The sequence below is a fragment of the Nymphalis io genome, chromosome 15, assembly GCF_905147045.1.
Source record: "Nymphalis io chromosome 15, ilAglIoxx1.1, whole genome shotgun sequence".
Classification (NCBI taxonomy): domain Eukaryota; kingdom Metazoa; phylum Arthropoda; class Insecta; order Lepidoptera; family Nymphalidae; genus Nymphalis; species Nymphalis io.
The window spans coordinates 12,658,863-12,679,736 of NC_065902.1; the positions used below are offsets into that span (position 1 = coordinate 12,658,863).

General features: G+C 35.0%; 1 protein-coding gene across 1 annotated transcript; it reads left to right on the forward strand.

The window, feature by feature from the left end:
• The first annotated feature begins 1,230 nt into the window (after positions 1–1,230).
• Positions 1,231–19,401, forward strand: LOC126773810 (putative inorganic phosphate cotransporter). The gene is made up of 11 exons (XM_050495006.1): positions 1,231–1,420; positions 4,689–4,828; positions 5,040–5,219; positions 6,178–6,316; positions 6,721–6,935; positions 7,734–7,883; positions 10,035–10,179; positions 10,792–10,916; positions 12,631–12,753; positions 18,067–18,208; positions 19,249–19,401. The coding sequence occupies exons 1-11, from the start codon at positions 1,357–1,359 to the stop codon at positions 19,326–19,328; spliced, it is 1,503 nt and encodes a 500-aa protein (XP_050350963.1). The 5' UTR covers positions 1,231–1,356; the 3' UTR covers positions 19,329–19,401.
• The last annotated feature ends 1,473 nt before the right edge of the window (positions 19,402–20,874 follow it).

Genomic DNA, 20,874 nt, shown 5'->3' on the forward strand with positions numbered 1-20,874 from the left:
TCAAGACGCTGGATTGGACTGGTTATGGAGTCAATGTAAACGGCGAGTACATCTCACGCCTTTAATTTGCCGATGATGTCGTCATCATAGCAGAGTTGCTGGAACAACTCACCGAAATGCTGCGTAGCCTAAGCGAGTCTTCCCGGCGTGTCGGCCTTGGTATGAACTTGGACAAGACCACGGTCATGTTCAATAGGCATGTCGTGCCGGGACCGATATACGTCGAAGAGAAACCTCTCGAAATTTTTAGGGAATACACCTACCTAGGACAGGTTATACAAGTCGGTAAGAACAAGTTCGAGAAGGAAGCCGATCCAAGAATACGCTTGGGCTGGGCAGCATTTGGCAACCTTCGTCAAATCCTCACGTCGTCTATACCGCAATCAACAATCCACAAATTCAAAGTCGCTCAGCGTGCTATGAACCGAGCTATGCTCGGATTATCTTTGAAGGATAAGATCAAAAATGAGATTATCCGGAAAAGAACCGGAGTCACCGACATAGCTTGCAAAAATTAGCAGGCTGAAGTGGCAGTGAGCTGGTCACGTATGTCGCAGGACCGATGGCCGTTGGAGCAGACGAGCCCTAGACTGGAGACCGCGGATCGGCAAACGCAGCGTAGGGCGCCCTCCAGCCAGGTGTACCGATGACCTTAAGAAGGTGGTGGGTACCGACTGGATGCGGAAGGCGGAGGACTGGGAGCTTTGGCGCACCTTGGGAGATATCTATGTTCAGCAGTGGACTACGAAAGGCAGTTGATTGATTGGTGGAATAATAATAGAAAATTAAGGGATTCGTAATTTATCTCGTTTTGACTTATACGGATTGAAAAAGTAACTGTAATTATAAATATATAATTTTGTACTTTTCCATTTAACGGTTCGATTGTGCAAGTTTTTTTTTTTTGTTAATATTAATTTAAACATCATAAAAAATAATGATCATAGTTTGATTAACTTAATAATAATAGTACAGTTAATTTCAATGTAGACATTTTAATCATTTTCATGATAAATATCTCAAACTTCATTTAGCTTATGTTGACATTCTCACAATACTGTAGCAGAAATAGATTAGAAGTTACATTTCAGACATTGACAAGCAAACATTCCTAAATGTCTTATCACAAAGGTATAAGGTTCAAAATTGAAACAAATTATCACAGTGAATGATGATAGGAGCCGTATTTACTTAACCATATGTATTCAAGAATGAATTAATGTAAATAAACTGAATGATAACGATAACAAGATACATTCGATGTTTTGTCTACACGCGATTTTTAGTTTTTTTGTCAAATCTGTTACAATTATTTGCAAATTAATATAGAATGGTGCTAAGTGATTTTGTAAAGCAATGGACGTGGAGTTTTTAAGACACAAATATGAAGACAGTCATGATGGAGTTATTACGAGAACAAGTAAGTATTAATTTGAATTGATTATAGAATACTTGTAACAACAATATTTTTCATTTACAAAGTTAATAATTAATGGATCATGTACTAAATCCCAGTATACTATATATTTACCACTATGTTAAAAAAATAAAATCCGAACTAGGGTTGATCTTCATCCATTTGCTTACCGGACGAAAATACTTTTTTCTTAAATTTTACAATTAAATAAACATGTCATGATTAGGTTGCCCAATAAAATAATTTTATAACTATCTTCAATATATTTTTTTTAATTAAAAAACCCATATGGATGTAAAGTATAGGGAATATTAACTCAGGTTGCCCACCTTTTTCCTGTCACCACTCCCGGGTTGCCACGTGTAAACAGGTGTTTTTTTTTGGCAATTTGTACTCATCTGTTTACCGATTGATTATATTCTAATATAATGGTGTAAGGTTTCTTCAGAAAAAGTGGTCATGAGCAACAGTTGCGACGGATTAAAAGATATAAATTAATGCTTACTGCATTAATGTTCGACAGAGACTCGCGCGCAGCTAAAGGTAAAGGTGAAATAAGGGATGAACGGCGGTATGGAAATCCTTCATTTTTAAAGTTATAAGCGTGAAATTTTATATACAAAATTCGGTTAGAAATAAATAAATACGTATTTCAGGGTTTTTGAAAACCTACTCCAAAGAGTGTGAAATAGGACTTATATTATGTACATACGAAAGGTTGTGTATGCTCATCAGATATTCTACCGCAAAACAGCAATACTTGATATTGTTGTGTTCCGGTTTGAAGGGTGAGTGAGCCAGTGTAATTACAGGCACAAGGGACATAAAATCTTAGTTCCCAAGGTTGGTGGCGCATTGGATATGTAAGCGATGGTTGACATTTCTTACAATGCCAATGTCTAAGAGCATTGGTGACCACTTACCATCAGGTGGCCCATATGCTCGTCCGCCTTCCTATTCTATAAAAAAAAAAAAAAAAAAATGTTGTGAATATTTGTTACTTCTTCATGGTTTATCACATCTATACAATTAATAAAATTGAAGTATTTGTCTGTGATTGTGAATTGAAATAACTGTCTCTTTTAAAATAAATACAGCTATTTGCGAGTTACCAAAACCATAACAATACTCATGTCATAAATACGAAAGGTCGAATGTGTTGTGATTATTTGATACTTATTCAAGATTAATCACAGCTAAAATATGACATAATTAACATATTTTGGCCTTTTTATCTCGTTTAAATGGAATTTTGATTATGACGCAGGTAAAGCCGCAGTTGAACCGCTTGTACTTTATAAAAGTACTATCTATTTATTTAATTCAGAATTGTTTTATAAAAAAATATTATAGACTATAACAATTATTATCATAAGCAGTTATTCTAAAAAGGAATGTTTTTGTCAATTGTGTGGTTTTCTTAATTTATATTATATTTTATTTTATGTTTAAATTGAATAAATGATTAATAAATGTGCTGTCCAATTGGAGGGCGTTAGTAGCTACGACACAGCTTAATACATTTGTAGTTTCTATCGTATATATTTGTTTATGATATGTATTAATGGTTCAAATAAATAAAATTATGGTAAAAGTATAAAGTATTCTCGTCAAAATCAATGACGCTACCACTCGAATCGCACAAAAAACACTTTTTAGCCATTTTTAGTATCAATTTATAATTGCACGCCACAACGCAGGCCACGTATATTGAAAAATTAGACGAAATTGTCGCTGACTTTTGTTGTCGTTATGTTTTTTTTCAATAGTATGCGCGCACACACACACACAGTATGCGCAGTTCCTCACGCGCAGCTAGTAGGTGCGTGCGACAAATGATGCCCAGCTGCTGTGTTGCATCCTCGTCTATCGAATTGAAAAGAACGGGCACTGTGTCTGCCACACATTAGTGCTTACTCTAATTTATAATTTTTAAGACCTGGCAACTTTTGTTCATGACCACTCTTTCTGAAGCAACCTTACACCATAATATTCGTGATAAAATTACCTTAAATTATTTTGATATAAAAATAAATCGGTAAGCAGATGAGTACAAATTGTTAACAAAACTCACCTGTTTACACGTGGCAACCAGGGATTGGTGACAGGAAAAATGTGGGCATCCTAATTGTAACATATTCCATATATATTTTCGATTGGTGTAAGACTCGTGTCGTAAGCACATGGGTGAAGAATTCAAAAAAATATTAAGAAAAAAATAATTAATTTAAGATAGTCATGAACATATTTTATTGGGCAACCTAATTAAGACATGTTCATTTAATTGTAAAATTTAAGAAAAAAATATTTTCATCCGGTAAGCAGACATATTTTATACAAATTTATATGAATAATAAAAAGAGCGAATCACCTTCCTAAAAAGGGATTCGTTGATTTTTGTACAGGATATAAAAAAATAATTGTATACGACTGATAAAATGAGTAATTACTGAGTTTCCTGGCGCTGTTTTTCGTAGAATTGATAAGACATTCAATTTTTTTTTTCGTAACAGCCATTCAGTGGTGCTTGCCCGGGTTTGAACCCACGATCATCGGTTAAGATTCACGCGTTCTTACCACTAGGCCATCTCGGCTTTCCGAATCAATGACGGTATTTAATTCTATATATCTTGCAAAATAACAATTTAAATGTGTTTATTAGAGTAATTAAATAATAGTAACTTTTTTCAAGCGAGGACTTAAATAATTAAAGGCAGGCCGATTTCTGCAAAGACCTTAAAAAAAATTGTAAAGAAATATGTAATAAATAAAATAACTGACACTGAAAGTTAAGTTGCTCATAGTTAGGGCAATTATTAAAAGGGATAGAAATTGTTTTTTATTTATCGGCTTTATTTCTAGTATTTTTTTTTATTTGCTCGCTTTAATTCAGGCAACGGTAACTCAACAGAGCAGCCTAGTAATGGTACTTTGAAGAAGACCAGACTTAAAATCAAATCTATGACAATTGAAACAAAAAACGTAGATACCAAAAGTACTTTCCTAGAGCGCTTTATGGTCATAAACTAGAAGACAAAAAAAGGTTTTACATAGAACGTTGTTGGAGCGTTTCTTCTTTTTTTATTCAAATTAGAGTTGTGTACCCAGCCTGAAAATATGATATTTTGCGTATTTTTTTATTTTGAATGTAATTTAAATATTTCCGTGCATATCTGAGAATTTTTTTATTTTATTTTGATTTTAATATAAGAAAAAGTCAATAAAATATATATGTTGTTCAATTTATTAAACTTGTTTTTGATCTTTTTAGAATTCAAGATTGGAGTTCGACATCTACAAATGATTTACATGGTCTTATGTACTTTATCGATGGGTATGATCAGAGGTAGCAACGGTATCGCAATCTTAGCTATTACAGATCTCACAAGAAGAAACAATACTATGTTTCAGGTAAAAACACGGTATTTGGAACTTGTAAGATTCATTGAATAAATTGACATAAAATACCTTATTGCACAGAACTTAAGGTTGAATTAATACTAATATACTCAAGCAATATTATTTATAACAAACGCTACATTTATCCACACAGTTAAATAATATTTTTTGTGCAATTGTGTGATGTAAAAGTTCTTTTCTTTATATATACTTTTCTATTTAGATTCACAATTGGGATAGAAGAATCCAAGGTACAATTTTGTCATCTTTTTTCTTCGGATATGCTTTAGTCTTGGTACCAGCTGAAATTTATTTAAAGCAAGTAGGAGACAAAATAATATTAACTGCTATTCTGCTTATAAACGGCGGTCTGGCTGCTGCAATGCCGACAGTTGTAAATAAGGTACAATAAATTCTTAATTAAAATCCACGCGTTTTATCACATATATAAAGTTTGTGACGTGCCGGAATGTTGTTACTCATATATTAGAGATTAATTTGCGTTAATATTAATACTTGAACATTGAAGAAAGACATACTCTTATGTATTACGACGGGCCGGTCGGCGTGGTTGGTAGATACTTGCCTTTCACGCCGAAGGTTGTGGGTTCGATTCCCACCCAGGTCAGACATTTGTTTGCATGAACAAGTCTGTTTGTCCCAAGTCTGGGTATAATTATCTATATAAGTATGTATTTACTAAAGAAAAGTAGTATAAGTAGTATGTCAGTTGTATGGTTTATATAGTACAGGCTCTGCTTAGTTTGGTGATCCCAAACTAAGCAAAGATGGCCGTGTGTGAATAACGTCCCAGGATATTATTATTATGTATACAATATTTAAAGTATTAATCGTATAGGAATGAGAAATGAAGCTTAATCAATAGAAATGTACAATAACATAAATGAGCACAAAATAAAATTGGTAAAACGTTGTCTAAATAAAATTAGCAAACTTTGAGCAATAGTACTGGCGTGCTTAATTAATTCATCTCGTGCTTAACGGTGAAGGAAAACCAGCATGTGTCTAATTTCATTGAAATTCTGCCACATGTGTATTCTACCAACCCGCATTGGAGCAGCGTGGTGGAATAAGCTCCAAACCTTCTCCTCAAAAGGGAGAGGAGGCCTTAGCCCAGCAGTGGGACATTAACAGACTGTTACTTATTTACTGTACTGGCGTGTCGTACATCGCGCCAGCTGTCTTATATTATATATAATAGTTTAATTATGTACTCTAGTACATAGTACATAGTTTTAAGAAAATAATGTTCCTAACAATAATGTAAATAAGTTATTTATCGATTTGCTGTATCTCTTGTTGTCTGTTAGAAGCGTTTATATAAAGAATATCCTTTCTAGGGTGGATGGATTGCCGTTTGCAATGCTGAGTTTTTAATGGGAATGACTCAAGCTTGCCTAACTCCTATTAATCACCAACTTATTTCAAACTGGCTCCCACCCAGCGAAAGACGATTATTTGGCAGTCTCGTCCAAGGAGGTAAATTATCATAGATATTACTTTAGAAAATCCTCTATGTAGAAAATTTACGGTTTAAAATTTTTTATTCAATTTTAATGATATATTTTTAAAAAAGTAGTAAAAGTGGATTTTTTATTTACCTTTATTTTACCTTTATTAAATATCAGATAAATGATAATTTCAAAAACCACAATCAATATTAATTGTTGTGTTTTTCGACTAAATTACTAAATACCGCCTTCACGGATTTCTGTTTAGCTGAATGTTTGATTGGCAGGGAATACCTTCAGGCATTGAGCCCGCCTTTTGTTCCAACTACATATTGTCGTAGTCAATAATGTTTTTAAATAAAATAAATAAAGTAATCATTTTAGAACTTCTGATTTGTTACTATCTGATCGTGTCCTTCTTATATTTGTCAGGAGTTCTGTTTGGTACAATCGTGGCACTACCAATATCTGGCCTTATGTCTCAAGCACAGTTGGGGTGGGAACTTATATTTTACTCTCAAGCAATGCTGACACTGTCGATGGGTGCGATGTGGGCACTTCTGACAGCCAGTACACCAGACCAACATCACGCTATTGGAGATGCTGAAAAGGAATTTATAAAAGAAGCCCTTGCGTGCTATAGAAAGGTACGTTTTGTGCATTGAGTTAAACATATAGTGACGCTGATTAAGAAGCATTAGTTATATAAAAAATATTGACTTGCAATCTCACTGTTGTATTAAATTTTTCTGTTGAAACGTACAGTCCATTCAGTCAGAACTCAGTATCTCTCTCGTGGCACGTTAAATATTGTAATTATTATAGTCAATGTCACATGATTATTATTTTAATTTTAGTTTTGAGTAATAGCTCATCAGCAAAAAAATATTAATATTGGGGTGGTAGGTAATAAAGTACATTATATACACATTTTATAGTTATTATTTATTGCTTTACAACACACAAAACCAAAAAATTTACTAGTGGTAGAGCTTTGTGCAAGCTCGTCTGGGTAGGTACCACCCACTCATCAGATATTCTACCGCAAAACAGCAGTACTTGATATTTTTGTGTTCCGGTTTGAAGGGTGAGTAAGCCAGTTTAAATACAGGCACAAGGGACATAACATCTTAGTTCCCAAGGTTGGTGGCGCATTGGTGATGTAAGCGATGGTTAATATTTCTAACAATGCCAATGTCTATGGGCGTTGGTGAACACTTACCATCAGGTGGCCCATATGCTCGTCCGCCTTTCTATTCTATAAAAAAAAACTTCATAAAGTAAAACTGATTAAAACAAAGTAATTTTTGCAATGTACATCATCGATTAATTAGCAATAGTACTAAAGAAACAATGATAATAACTTTTGGTATTTTGTTATTTGGTAACAAAATCAACCTTAACGAAATCGCTTTATAATTTTATTTTTTAATTTTCGTTTGCAGAAACAACTTCTGAAACCATGGCGGCGTATTATGCAATCGAAACAGTTTTGGGCGATAGCGTCCGCTCATTCGGCCGCCGCTGCCACCTTTATTTTCTTCTTAGTCGAAATTCCAGCATTTTTATTTTTCATCAACTCATCTATAAAAACCGTAAGCTACGTATTTTTTTTTTCTTTCGACACCTTCAATGAATTAGCGGCATCTTCATAGTTTGTTAATTTTGACGACATTGTCGAGAAAAATATTACAATCGTAAAATTTTTAGAAATTAAATTCTTTTGGTAATTACAAGTTTTTAGGTGAGAAAATTATACGGATTAAGATAAGAAATTTGAAACTTTTGACATACATAAATGAAATAATATAATGAAATGTAAATGTATATTGGTTAGTCAAAATCCAGGTACAAATGTTGTAGCTCAAATCAAATATTACTCTCGAGCACATTTTCGTAGTCTAAGAGGTAATTTTTTTTTAAATATTATTAGGCCAGCGTTTGGCCGTTGACTTGCCTCGACATCGACACGGTCTAAGATGTAGGACGCTTGCCTATAAGAAACCTGATTAATCTGGATTTGAAGACACCGACATTGTACATATCGGGAAATACGGACTCAGGCAAAGCATTCCAAAGTTTCGCAGTGTGAATGATGAATGTAGACTTAAAGCGCTTCGTACGTAGGCGGGGAATTTCCACTGTGTACCTATGGCGCTTTGGTCGCGTTTGCCTGGCCGTTCGATAGTAAAAAGGGGCTGCAGGAATCAGTTCCTGTAATTCCTGAGCACATTCTCCGAAATGTATCCGATAGAAGACTGAGAGTGATGCAACAGATAATTAGATTTAACCTCGATTTACTGAAAGTCTTAGATATTATATATATATATATAATATATATATATATAATATATATATCGACTTGACGAGTTCCAGCCCCCAGAGCAAGCCGGCTTTCGATCAGGCTACAGCACCGTGGACCACATCCATACTGTTCGGCAGATTGTGCAGAAGACCGAAGAGTACAATCAGCCGCTGTGTATGGCATTTGTGGACTATGAGAAAGCCTTCGACTCCATCGAAACCTGGGCAGTGCTCGACTCATTGCAGAGATGTCATATCGATTGGAGATATATCGAGGTACTGAGATGTCTGTACAACGCCGCTACAATGACTGTCCACATCCAGGACTGTAAGACGAAGGCGATCCAATTGCGCAGAGGGGTGAGACAGGGGGATGTAATATCCCCGAAACTGTTCACCAACGCGTTGGGAGACGTTTTCAAAACGCTGGATTGGCCTAGGTATGGAGTCAATGTAAACGGCGAGTATATCTCACACCTTCGATTTGCCGACGATATCGTCATCATAGCAGAGTCGCTGGAACAACTCACCGAAATGCTGCGTAGCCTAGGCGAGTCTTCCCGGTATGTCGGTCTCGGTATGAACTTGGACAAGACCAAGGTCATGTTCAATAGGCATGTCGTGCCGGGACCGATATACGTCGAGGGGAAACCTCTCGAAGTTGTTAGTGAATATACCTACCTAGGACAGGTAATACAAGTCGGTAGGAACAACTTCGAGAAGGAAGCCGATCGAAGAATTCGCTTGGGATGGGCAGCATTTGGCAACCTTCGTCAAGTCCTCAAGTCGTCTATACCGCAATGTTTGAAGACGAAAGTCTTCAACCAATGCGTCTTACCTGCCATGACATACGGTGCCGAAACGTGGACACTAACTGCGGGACTAGTCCACAAATTCAAAGTCGCTCAGCGTGCTATGGAGCGAGCTATGCTCGGAGTATCTTTGAAGGATAAGATCAGAAATGAGATTATCCGGAAAAGAACCGGAGTCACCGACATAGCTTGCAAAATTAGCAGGCTGAAGTGGCAGTGGGCTGGTCACGTATGTCGTAGGACCGATGGCCGTTGGAGCAGACGAGTCCTAGAGTGGAGACCGCGAATCGGCAAGCGCAGCGTAGGGCGCCCTCCAGCCAGGTGGACCGACGACCTTAAGAAGGTGGCGGGCACCAACTGGATGCGGAAGGCGGAGGACAGGGAGCTTTGGCGCACCTTGGGAGAGGCCTATGTTCAGCAGTGGACAACGATTGGCTGTTGATTGATTGATTAGATATTATATATTATATATTTATTATATTATAAATAAATAATATATCAACACTATTTAAAATTATCTTAATTGAATTCATGACACAATTATTTTATACCAAACATATAACAATAGACTCAAATTAGCCGATTTAACCGCAAAAGTCAGATGATCTCAACCATTACTGTTTATTTCAGAGCAGCTGGCAAACAGCGCTTCCGTTTGCATCCATGTGGGCTGTTTACATATTAACTGCCCCCACTATCGACATTATTTACAGACTCGGCTACGCTGACTATCTATTTGACATTAAATACTTCCGCAAAATCATCAATTGTTTGGGTATGTGTATTTATATACGACTAAATGTAAGGTTTTAAGTAATTAAGGCAATTACGCAATAATGTTTATAAACTGTTAGGAGGTAAATTAAGTAAACGTAACATGGCTGGGCAAAGGCCTTCTCTTTTTGAAGAGGTTTGAAGTGTAGTCCACCATGATCCAATGCGGGTTGATGGGTACACGTGTGGCATATTTCAATCCGAAACATGCAAGTTTCTTTATGATGTATTACTTTACCGCTTAATCTGATATGAATGACAGACATAAGTTTTGCACCAGAAATTAGGGCTTGCGTGGATTTTAAGCTGCAGTTTTTTTATTATATAGCTTGGTGTACAGGCATATGGGTCACCTGGCATCGTAAAAAATAGTAACCATTCTTTACATCACCAATGCGCAACCAACCTTGGATACTAAGATTTTGTCCCTCGTGTCTGTAGGTACACTGGCTCACTCAACCGAAATACAACAATACTAAGTATTGGCGGTAGAATTAATTAATACTAAGAGTAGTTCGTTGAGCAGATGACATGCTACGTTAATCATGATCAGGAACATTAAATAGTTGTAATAAATGTTGATATTCAATTCAAACAATTTATTTGATTGCAGGAACTTTTGGAATTTTCATAGGACTAACGATTCTACCGAATTTGGTTTCAAGCTGGAATCACTGGGGTGTCATCATTTTAATGGGGACGTTGAGTTTACTTGGCCTTCAATTTTCGGGATTTCTTGTAAGTTTTCGATATCTTAAATTTTCTAATATCACTGAAATCTACATGAAAATTTTTTGTGGTAATACCAAGCTACACATAGTACATAATATGCAATAATAATAATGTTCTCCAGACCGATTTCGGCCACAGCGGCCAATCTCAAGAGAGATTAGCCAACTACGCAGGAGATATTATAATGCACAAGTGTGTGCGCAAACACAGGTGCACTCTCTCTTCCCTTTCTCTCATATTCCGATGGGACGCCAATCCAACACGACTGGAAAGAGTTCAGGCACAGGACCTACGGCTTTACGTGCTTTCCGAGGCACGGAAGTGTACACACTTCCAACTTCCAGACTCCGGAATGCTACTGAGAATTTTTTGACAGAAAAACCCAATAGCTTTTTATTAGCCCGACTTGGGAATTGAACCCAGGACCTTCGGATCTGCGGCCTTACATCAAGCCACTAGACCAACGAGTCAGTCAAATATGCAATACAGTACATATGAACGGCCTCGTTTCTAGAGGCTAACAAAGCCGGCTTATAAGGCAGATCTTTGGTTTAAATCCCATCAGGTCAATCAGAAGTTATTGCGTTATTCTGTTGACATATTTCCAGTTATAGCTCGGAGACTGATAGTTAGTATTGCTTACTCTTCAATACTTCAGAAAGCACCTAAAGCCGTTGGTTTTGCACCTGAATTCCTTCCAGTCGTGACGGGATAGAGAGCGCACAGTTTTAGAAAACACTTTTGAACACAATATTATATAGCCAAGATATTTAAAACAAAACACAGGTACGGATTTGCGTGGAATGTTGCTCGCACCTTTGGGATGGCTCCGCTAAGTACCTACTGGAGGCCTTGGATCGGTTGCAGCGACGTGCGGTCCGCATTATTGCCGACGTAAAGGTCACAAACACCCTTGAACCTTTACAATTGCGTCGAGAGATATCAGCGCTGAGCGCTTTCTATCGACTGTATCACGGCGAGTGCTAGAGAAATTATTCTATCTAATTCCTGCTTCCCCCTTCCTTCGTAAGTCTACGCGAGCTGGCTCTCGATGTCACCGCCTAACTATGACATCAATTCCATCGCGCACAAAGAAATTTGGCAACTCCTTTCTTTGTCGCACTTCCAAAAGAAATTCCACATTTCTTACCAGCTCACGTGTTCCCCTCCTCTTACAACCCGTGTTCCTTCAAACGAGGCGTGAAGAGGCATCTTGCAGGCCGGCAAGGCGAAGGCGGCTAGTGCAGAACATTCTTCCCGTCTGTACTGGCCATCGTCGCGTTTGGACTCTACTACCACTTACCATCAGGTGGAGTAAAGTCATTTACCCTCTCGGCGAATATAAAAAATAAATAAAATAACTAGTTTAAATTAACTGCTTCGTTGGTATCCTCATATAATTGGTATAAATGATATATGAAGATTCTTATTCTACCCGTAAGAAGCCGGGGCAGGTAGCTAGTGAGAAAAACACTTTGGAATCGTGAACTTTAATACAAACAATATGTTACAGTCAAGTGCTTATAATATTGTTAGTATTAAATTTACGGTTCAAATTACACACAAGATTAGATAAATTATTAGTAATTTTATTTTACAACTGTTATTTGAAGAATAAACTTGCTTATCCTAATTTTATCACGAAATTGGATTAATATCTACGTGTTCATATTCTCGTTCATATATCTTTATATATAATGACAGTAATCATTTTTTTTAGAGAAATGTAAATGACATGACTCAAAACCACGCTGGAACTTTGGTTACAATGTCTTCCGCTGTATCCAGTCTAGTTGCTGCGTTAATACCACTTGTGTCTGGTTTAATTGTCGGTAATGACTTGGTGAGTATTTTTCTCAATATATTAAGTTTTATTATTTTGTTTTACACAAGAACGGTCGCGTGTTCTTGACTGTGTTAACATTGAATCGAGTCAAAATATTCTTTAAGTAAACTGTTTTAAGCACTTTTGAATCATCATGTTACAAGAAATCTCGCCGTTTCTCGACGGTTGAATTTAATTTATAAGAGCTGTTAAGAGCCTTCTTGAAAAAAACTATTTTGTTTTGTTCTACGTTAATACTAGTACATTATATAATGAAGAGTACGATTACATTTGTATGTCTTGTAATTAATTTAAAAAAATACGAAAACCGTCTCTAATTTAAATTATTTTTTTAAATCTTAGATATTATATGGGAAATATATATATCATAGATTTAAAAAAAGAAATAGAGCAAGAATAAAACTGTATATTTAAAATATTTAATTATATCAAAATACAAAATAAAATCAAAACAAAATATTTTTATATTCAACATAGAAGTATGACAATTACTTATTGATAGTCAAATAATTAACCAGCACTATATCATTTCTATTATAAATTAAAGATAAAAGACAATAAAAATGTTGAAAAAAAAACAACAACAAAAAAATTGACAATTTACTATAAAACAAATCATTCACTTAATTGAATAAACATACATATATATATATATATATACATATATATATATATATATATACATATATATATATATATACATATATATATATATATATATACGGACCGTTGGCGTGATTGGTAGCTACTTGCCTTTCACGCCGAAGGTTGTGGGTTTGATTCCCACCCAGGACAGACATTTGTGTGAATGAACATGTCAGTTTGTCCTGAACCTGTGTGTAATTATCTATATAAGTATGTATTTTATCCTTATTCTTGTCCTTATTCATATCCTTATTATCTACTATATCCATTGTCTGGTTTCCATCGTACAAGCTCTGCTTAGTTTGGGATCAGATGGACGTGTGTGAATAATGGAATAAATCCCAGGATATTATTATTATATAAGGATAATATAACACGACTTACTTATAATATAACACAACTTCTGATGCCAGAAATTCATGTACCTTAAAAAACTCGCTTTATAAAATTCTTGACTTGTTTTAAATTAATTTATTCTATATCGAAGTATTAATTTACAGACCAGAACTGACATCTTATTTAATTAAAAATGATAAGTAGCTCCGTGAACTTATTGTGTCGTTGTTTTTAATGATATTTTAGATTAGTTACCGACTTTACGAAGCCCTCATATTCCTTACAACACCCTCGCCTTGGATAGAAATCACATGAGGTTAGGATTTTATATTGCTGAGATGGCCCAGTGGTAAGAACGCGTGAATCTTAACCGATGATCGTGGGTTCAAACCCGGGCAAGCACCACTGAAATTTCATATGCTTAATTTGTGATTATAATTCACCTCATGCTTGACGGTGGTGACGAAGGAAAACATCGTGAGGTAACCTGCATGTGTCTAACTTCACTAAATTCTGCTACATGTGTCTTCCACCAACTCGCATTGGAGCAGCGTGATGGAATAAGCTCCAAACCTTCTCCTCAAAAAGGGAGAGGAGGCCTTAGTCCAGCAGTGGGACATTCACAGGCTGTTACTCTAGGATTTGATTTCTACATATAAATACGTGAAGTCTGAAGTTGGCGTAGATACCAATGAGTTTCCATGCGCTTAAATGGTGCTACTAATCCATTGTATTACGGTACGGTATTGAAGGATAACTCCGCGAAACCTGCATATATTGGGTGAAGTTATCTCCAATCAGTTTCGAACAACCCGCGTGGCGAAATAAGCTCCTGATCTCAAAATATCCTCTTATTCAAACGAATAAACCGATTCCGTCCAAACGATTGAGATTAAATTTTTCAAATTGTAATTGTTGGTAACATACAATATACTCTACTAAACATTATATCCTAATATTAAATAAAAAATCTCAAACAATTTTTTAATGTTAACTCATAGATATATTATTTTGAATTAATCGAAGTGAGTAGGCCTCCTCTCCCTTTTGAGGAAAAAGTTTTGGAGCTTATTACTACGCTGCTCCAATGCGGTTTGGTAGAATACACATGTGACAGAATTTCAGTGAAATTAGACCCATGCTGATCACGATGTTTTCCTTTACCGTCAAGCACGAGATGAATTATAAACACATGAATTAAGCACATGAAAATTCAGTGGTACTTGTTTGAAACCACGATCATCGGTTAAGATTCACGCATTCTTACCACTGGGCCATATCATATATAATAAAAAATAAACGAATGTCACTTCATTCCCTGTCAATGCAACGTAAAACAAGAGATCTAAAATGTGATGTTAAAACATCGGCACACTCAGTTGATAAATCAGAACCTAGCACGCAGCATACAAATATCAATTGGTTTAATTGTATTATGGATTACATAGTTGCATTAGATTAAAATTAGCATTTATATAGATTAGGTCTCAGACATGTTTATTATGTATTCAATTTAAATATTCAATTTGTTCGAACATGTAGCTGTTTAATTACAGTATCTTGTCTCAGTTACAAAATATGTTAATAAGAATATCAAATGAAATTACATTATTTATTCAATTACTTACAATAACCATTCAAATTATTATATTAATTTGTATTATTAGGATATAAAATAAAGCCGCCTCTAATACTTCGTAACTCTGTTTAATTAAATTATTTTAATTATATTTGTCGTTATCAAAATTGATTATCGTAGAATATTCTTTGTTTAATTTAGTTATTGCAGTAATAAGACATTTTATTAAGAGGAAAATGTATAAATATCTGCGTTATGTTGTTATTTAATAAAAATGATATAATATGTAATTAAATTACGCGTTTACTCGTTGGTGTGATCAGTAGAATGCGATACTGTTGATCTGCTGACGTTTTTTTTAGGTCTAGTGAATAAAACGAGATATATAAAGTATAAAAACTCAAGGGTGTTAGCCCGCTTTGGACGCGCCATTTAATCTTGTGTGATGAGAGACAAGAGTATTAATATTATATTTAATAACCTTATATTTATTTTTTGTAGCATAAGTATTGGAATAATTTGTTCAATATATTAATAATAAACAAGAGCGTCACACACGATAAAGATATTGTAATATTTAATATTACGATATCTTAAGATAAATAAAACATAAGGCCGATAACATACAAAATCTTTTTATTCTCTTGAAAATGATTCATCCCATTTAAGGCATATTATATGAAATTTTTAAAAGGTATACATAAACAAAAAGGATAATGAAAGCTAAATATACTGCGACAAAAAAAATAAAGAGGATAGATTTGACTCGGTGGTAGGGCTTTGTGCAAAAGCTGCAAAATCTTAGATCCCAAAGTTGGTGGCGCATTGGCGTTGTAAGGAATGAGTAAGATTTCTTAAAGCGTCAATTGTATACATACAATAAATACTATTTATATTATATATTCATATATTTTTTTATAGAATAGGAAGGTGGACGAGCATATGGGCCACCTGATGGTAAGTGGTCACCAAACGCCCTTAGACATTGGCATTGTAAGAAATGTCAACCATCGCTTATAGCCAATGCGCCACCAGCCTTTGGAACTAAGATTTTATGTCCCTTGTGCCTGTAATTACACGTGCTCACTCACCCTTCAAACCGGAACACAACAATATCAAGTACTGCTGTTTTGCGGTAGAATATCGGATGAGTGGGTGGTACCTACCCAGACGAGCTTGCACAAAGCCCTACTACCAGTGAATATATGTCATACTTACAATACATACATACTCCAAGTGATTTGGTTAGCAATGTTCGGAAGTCAATCAATGCAAGAAATCAGTGGCTTTTAATTTATAATTCAGGTTTAATCTAAAAAATATTCTTCATCACAAAAACGTTCCTTATTATAATTTTACTTTTTTTATAATTTTACATTTGAACATTTCTGAACGTTTTCTTGATCTAGATTGTCCTATACAAGAACTATGTGAGTTTTTACCATTGACATTAATTACTATAATTTCGTTTTTGGAAACCGAAAAATGTCCAGTTCATTACCAAAATTAATATATCTTATAATAAGATAAATAAGTAAATATCCTGGTACATTATTCACACACGGCCATCTGATCCCAAATTAAGCAGAGCTTGTGCTATGGAAATTGATATATACTACGTTTCTTTTGTAAATACCAACTTATGTAAATAATTACACCAAGGCTCAGGACAAACAGACATGTTCATGCACACAAATGTCTGTCTTGGGTGGTAATCGAACCCACAACTATCGGCGTGAAAGTCAAGTATCTACCAACCACACCAACCGGCCCGTCAAATCCGATAAAAGTTATTTCATTAAGGATCTTTATTCGCACTCGAGTGGCTACAAGAAGTTAGTATTGTCATCTATTAAGTTTATATTAAGATTTATTATCAACAATTTTATTAAAAAATGATAATGAATTAAAACTTCGGCCTAAGAAAGTTTCTTGTGGCATCTGCGATAATGTTTTAGATACAGTTGAAATAATATAATAATGTTCTAATTTCAAAACTATTTTTTTTTTATAGAATAGGAAGGCGGACGAGCATATGGGCCACCTGATGGTAAGTGGTCACCAAACGCCCTTAGACATTGGCATTGTAAGAAATGTTAACCATCGCTTACATCACCAATGCGCCACCAACCTTGGGAACTATGATGTTATGTCCCTTGTGCCTGTAATTACACGTGCTCACTCACCCTTCAAACCGGAACACAACAATACCAAGTACTGCTGTTTTGCGGTAGAATATCTGATGAGTGGGCGGTACCTACCCAGACGAGCTTGCACAAAGCTCTACCACCAGTAAATTCATTATTTTTATTATTTTCATTATTCATTCATTGATTATGAATCTTAGTGTTTTATAAATAAGAGATATCTCATCAACAGTGGGCTTGGCTTCGTGGTGATTTACGGTTGATAAAAAACTATCTGGAATGAGCGGCACCCAAAGCCACACAGACTGAGAATGCGCGACTGAAATATAAATTGAATCACGTGTATTTGAATGTTATTTGTTGTACAATCTATTACATATTTATATGTATCAAATAATAATCCTATATATAATTTAATATATTGTAAATTTTAGGAGTCGTATATCGTATTTAAGTTAATTGTAAGTGCACATAATGACCGATTTTGTCCTTTTTTTTCTTTTTGTGGGTTTTTTTTTGTGTGCTATGTGCTATAATAATTAAATAAATCCAGTCTATATACTGAATTACTACACAGATTAAATATAAATTTATTGATTCTAGACTGATACAAAACGCTGGAGAATACTATTCTTTACACTTGCCTCGTTTTACGTCGTCTGCAACATTATCTACGCCGCTTTCGCGAGCAGCGATCGTCAAGATTGGGATGACGATGGGAAACAGAAATTTGGCTACAGTAACGGTACGATTGGATATTTAACACAAGACTTACACACACATGCAAACAGAAACTGATATACACATACAAACATACATGGTTTATAGTCGATACAAGACAGTGTAATACGTGCACAGAATGCTTCAAGATGGCGGACAACCATCACTGAAATGTATTTGAATTAATTACTTGAATATAGATCTGATTTAAATTGCATTGATAACAAATCCTTACTAACATTGTAAATGCGAAAGTGTTTTTGTTAGTATACGTTTTCACGTCTTAATCTACCGATCAAGATTTTTGCATTTAGGTACTGGAAAAGACATAAGGTGCCTCATACCTACCCCACTCAAATATGAAGTAAGCCGCAGGCGGATACTAGTAATTAATAATAAACTATCTATATGTATCTTACTAAGATTAACTGTATTTATCTTACAAAGCTAGCAGTTAAGACATGAAAGTGGAACAAATAAACATGTCTACTGGTTGTAGAGCTTTGTGCAAGCTCGTCTGGGTAGGTACCACCCACTCATCAGATATTCTACCGTAAAACAGCAGTACTTGGTATTGTTGTGTTCCGGTTTGAAGGGTGAGTGAGCACGTGTAATTACAGGCACAAGGGACATAACATCATAGTTCCCAAGGTTGGTGGCGCATTGGTGATGTAAGCGATGGTTAACATTTCTTACAATGTCAATGTCTAAGGGCGTTTGGTGACCACTTACCATCAGGTGGCCCATATGCTCGTTCGCCTTCCTATTCTATAAAAAAAAACTTACTTTCGCATTTATCATATTAGTTAGGATGTGATAATTAGGTGACAGTAGTCCATTTCTATTTAGATATACAAAGTGTTTATTTTTATTAAGATTAAGATTAAAGAAAGAAGAAGAGTACAGCTTATGAGACTAATTTCTCTCGTTCTCTCATCATTGATTTGCCATTCGAAAGAATAAGACACAGAATTATTCAACTAATAACACACTATACAAGTTTATAAGTGACGCCGTTAGGAGTAATACGTATTATCACTTCATCTTATTAGTACTTTGTTTCAGATGTAACCAACTTAGAACTGGAAGAATTAAGTGAACGGAAGATAATGAAACAAGAAACGGATGATATCACTGAATTTTGAAAATTTTAATATTTTGTAAATAATTTAAAAAGTTAATAAAATATACTTTGTTTACTGTTATAAAATGATATTCTTAAAATGTCTTCATAATACTTTAGTATGTAAATTATTTTGACAACTTTAACAAACCTAATATTATAGTAAGTTAATAACAGCCTGTTAATGTCCCACTGCTAGGCTAAGGCGTCCTCTCCCTTTTTGAGGAGAAGGTTTGGAGCTTATTCCACCACGCTGCTCCAATGCGAGTTGGTAGAATAGACATGCGGCAGAATTTCAATGAAATTAGACACATGCAGGTTTCCTCACGATGTTTTCCTTCACCGTCAAGCACAAGATGAATTATTAGTTATGGGCTCAATATAAAAACCAATACTCACACGATGTATGTCTACGGAAACGAATTCAAATTATATATATGGAATATTTGCGCACATATACGACAGCACTCGTTCTGCATAACTCTTTAATTTTGACAATATCTTATGCGTTCATTCTCGCAGGTACCCCCTAAAGTTGTTGGTCACACTGAGCTCCTCTTTTGTTGACAAACGACCAGTCGCAATACAAAGTTGTTTTTTTCTTAAATCCGAACTTTTTGTAATTAAAGACATATTTTTATAAAGCGATTGATCCCTAGTTTATACTATATTAATGTATAAAACGAAGTATTACCGTACAGCGGCTTATTGAAATTCTAATACACGTTCTCTCGATAAATTAATTAAAACTTGATAATTTGAAGTTCCTCGATCTTAATTACTGGCTACTAATAGCTGATATTTATCTGATTTACCTCCACCACAATCTTTGGGAAAATATTACGCGAACAACCCACGGTTATTAAATATATAACTCATGTTGTATCAACATACACTACTGAATACTTGCCTTTGTAAAACAAACTTTGTTCCTATCAAGCAGAAGACGCATGGCATTTTCTTATTTAAAACTTACGCACCTTCTATTTTGATTCTTATACTTAGAGTGATAAGGTCCAAGGTCTAAGCGAACATCATTTTATAATCTTCTCGAAATGTACAACTCACAATCATTTTAATCAAATTCCAACTTAATTATTAACAGCACAAAGTTCATAATGCAATGATAAGAAGACAATTATCGTGGGTGTTCAACGGAAGGAGATTTGTCAGTGTTGCAAGGATTTATTTTAAAACTTACCTAATCTACAAGCGCAACAGTGCTGCAAGCAACAGCACAGCAAGTGATTAAAAAATAATAAGAAACTTATCAACCAATGTTAAAAACTAAAAATGCATTTATATCAATAAGAGAATTCTAAAAATAAAATTAGGAATAGAAACAAGAAGCTTCTTAGATGTATGTGTCAAGGAATGTTACCTTCACAGTAGTGGCTAGAAGCGTCTGGACACAATCAAAACTTTGGAGGTAATTTCAATTAATAGAATTATGAGTTAGCCGTGATCAATATCAAATTATAAATAATAAATATCCTTAAAAAGTTAATCAGATATTCTACCGACAAAACAGCAGTACTTGGTATTGTTGTATTTTGTTTTGAAGGGTG

Bases quoted from the DNA above. Each gene is read 5' to 3' on its own strand.
- LOC126773810 (XM_050495006.1), top strand. From the start codon at position 1,357: ATGGACGTGGAGTTTTTAAGACACAAATATGAAGACAGTCATGATGGA. The intron at 4,829-5,039 runs GTAAAAACACGG...TTTTCTATTTAG, and splicing joins GAAACAATACTATGTTTCAG to ATTCACAATTGGGATAGAAG. The intron at 10,917-12,630 runs GTAAGTTTTCGA...CATTTTTTTTAG, and splicing joins TTCAATTTTCGGGATTTCTT to AGAAATGTAAATGACATGAC.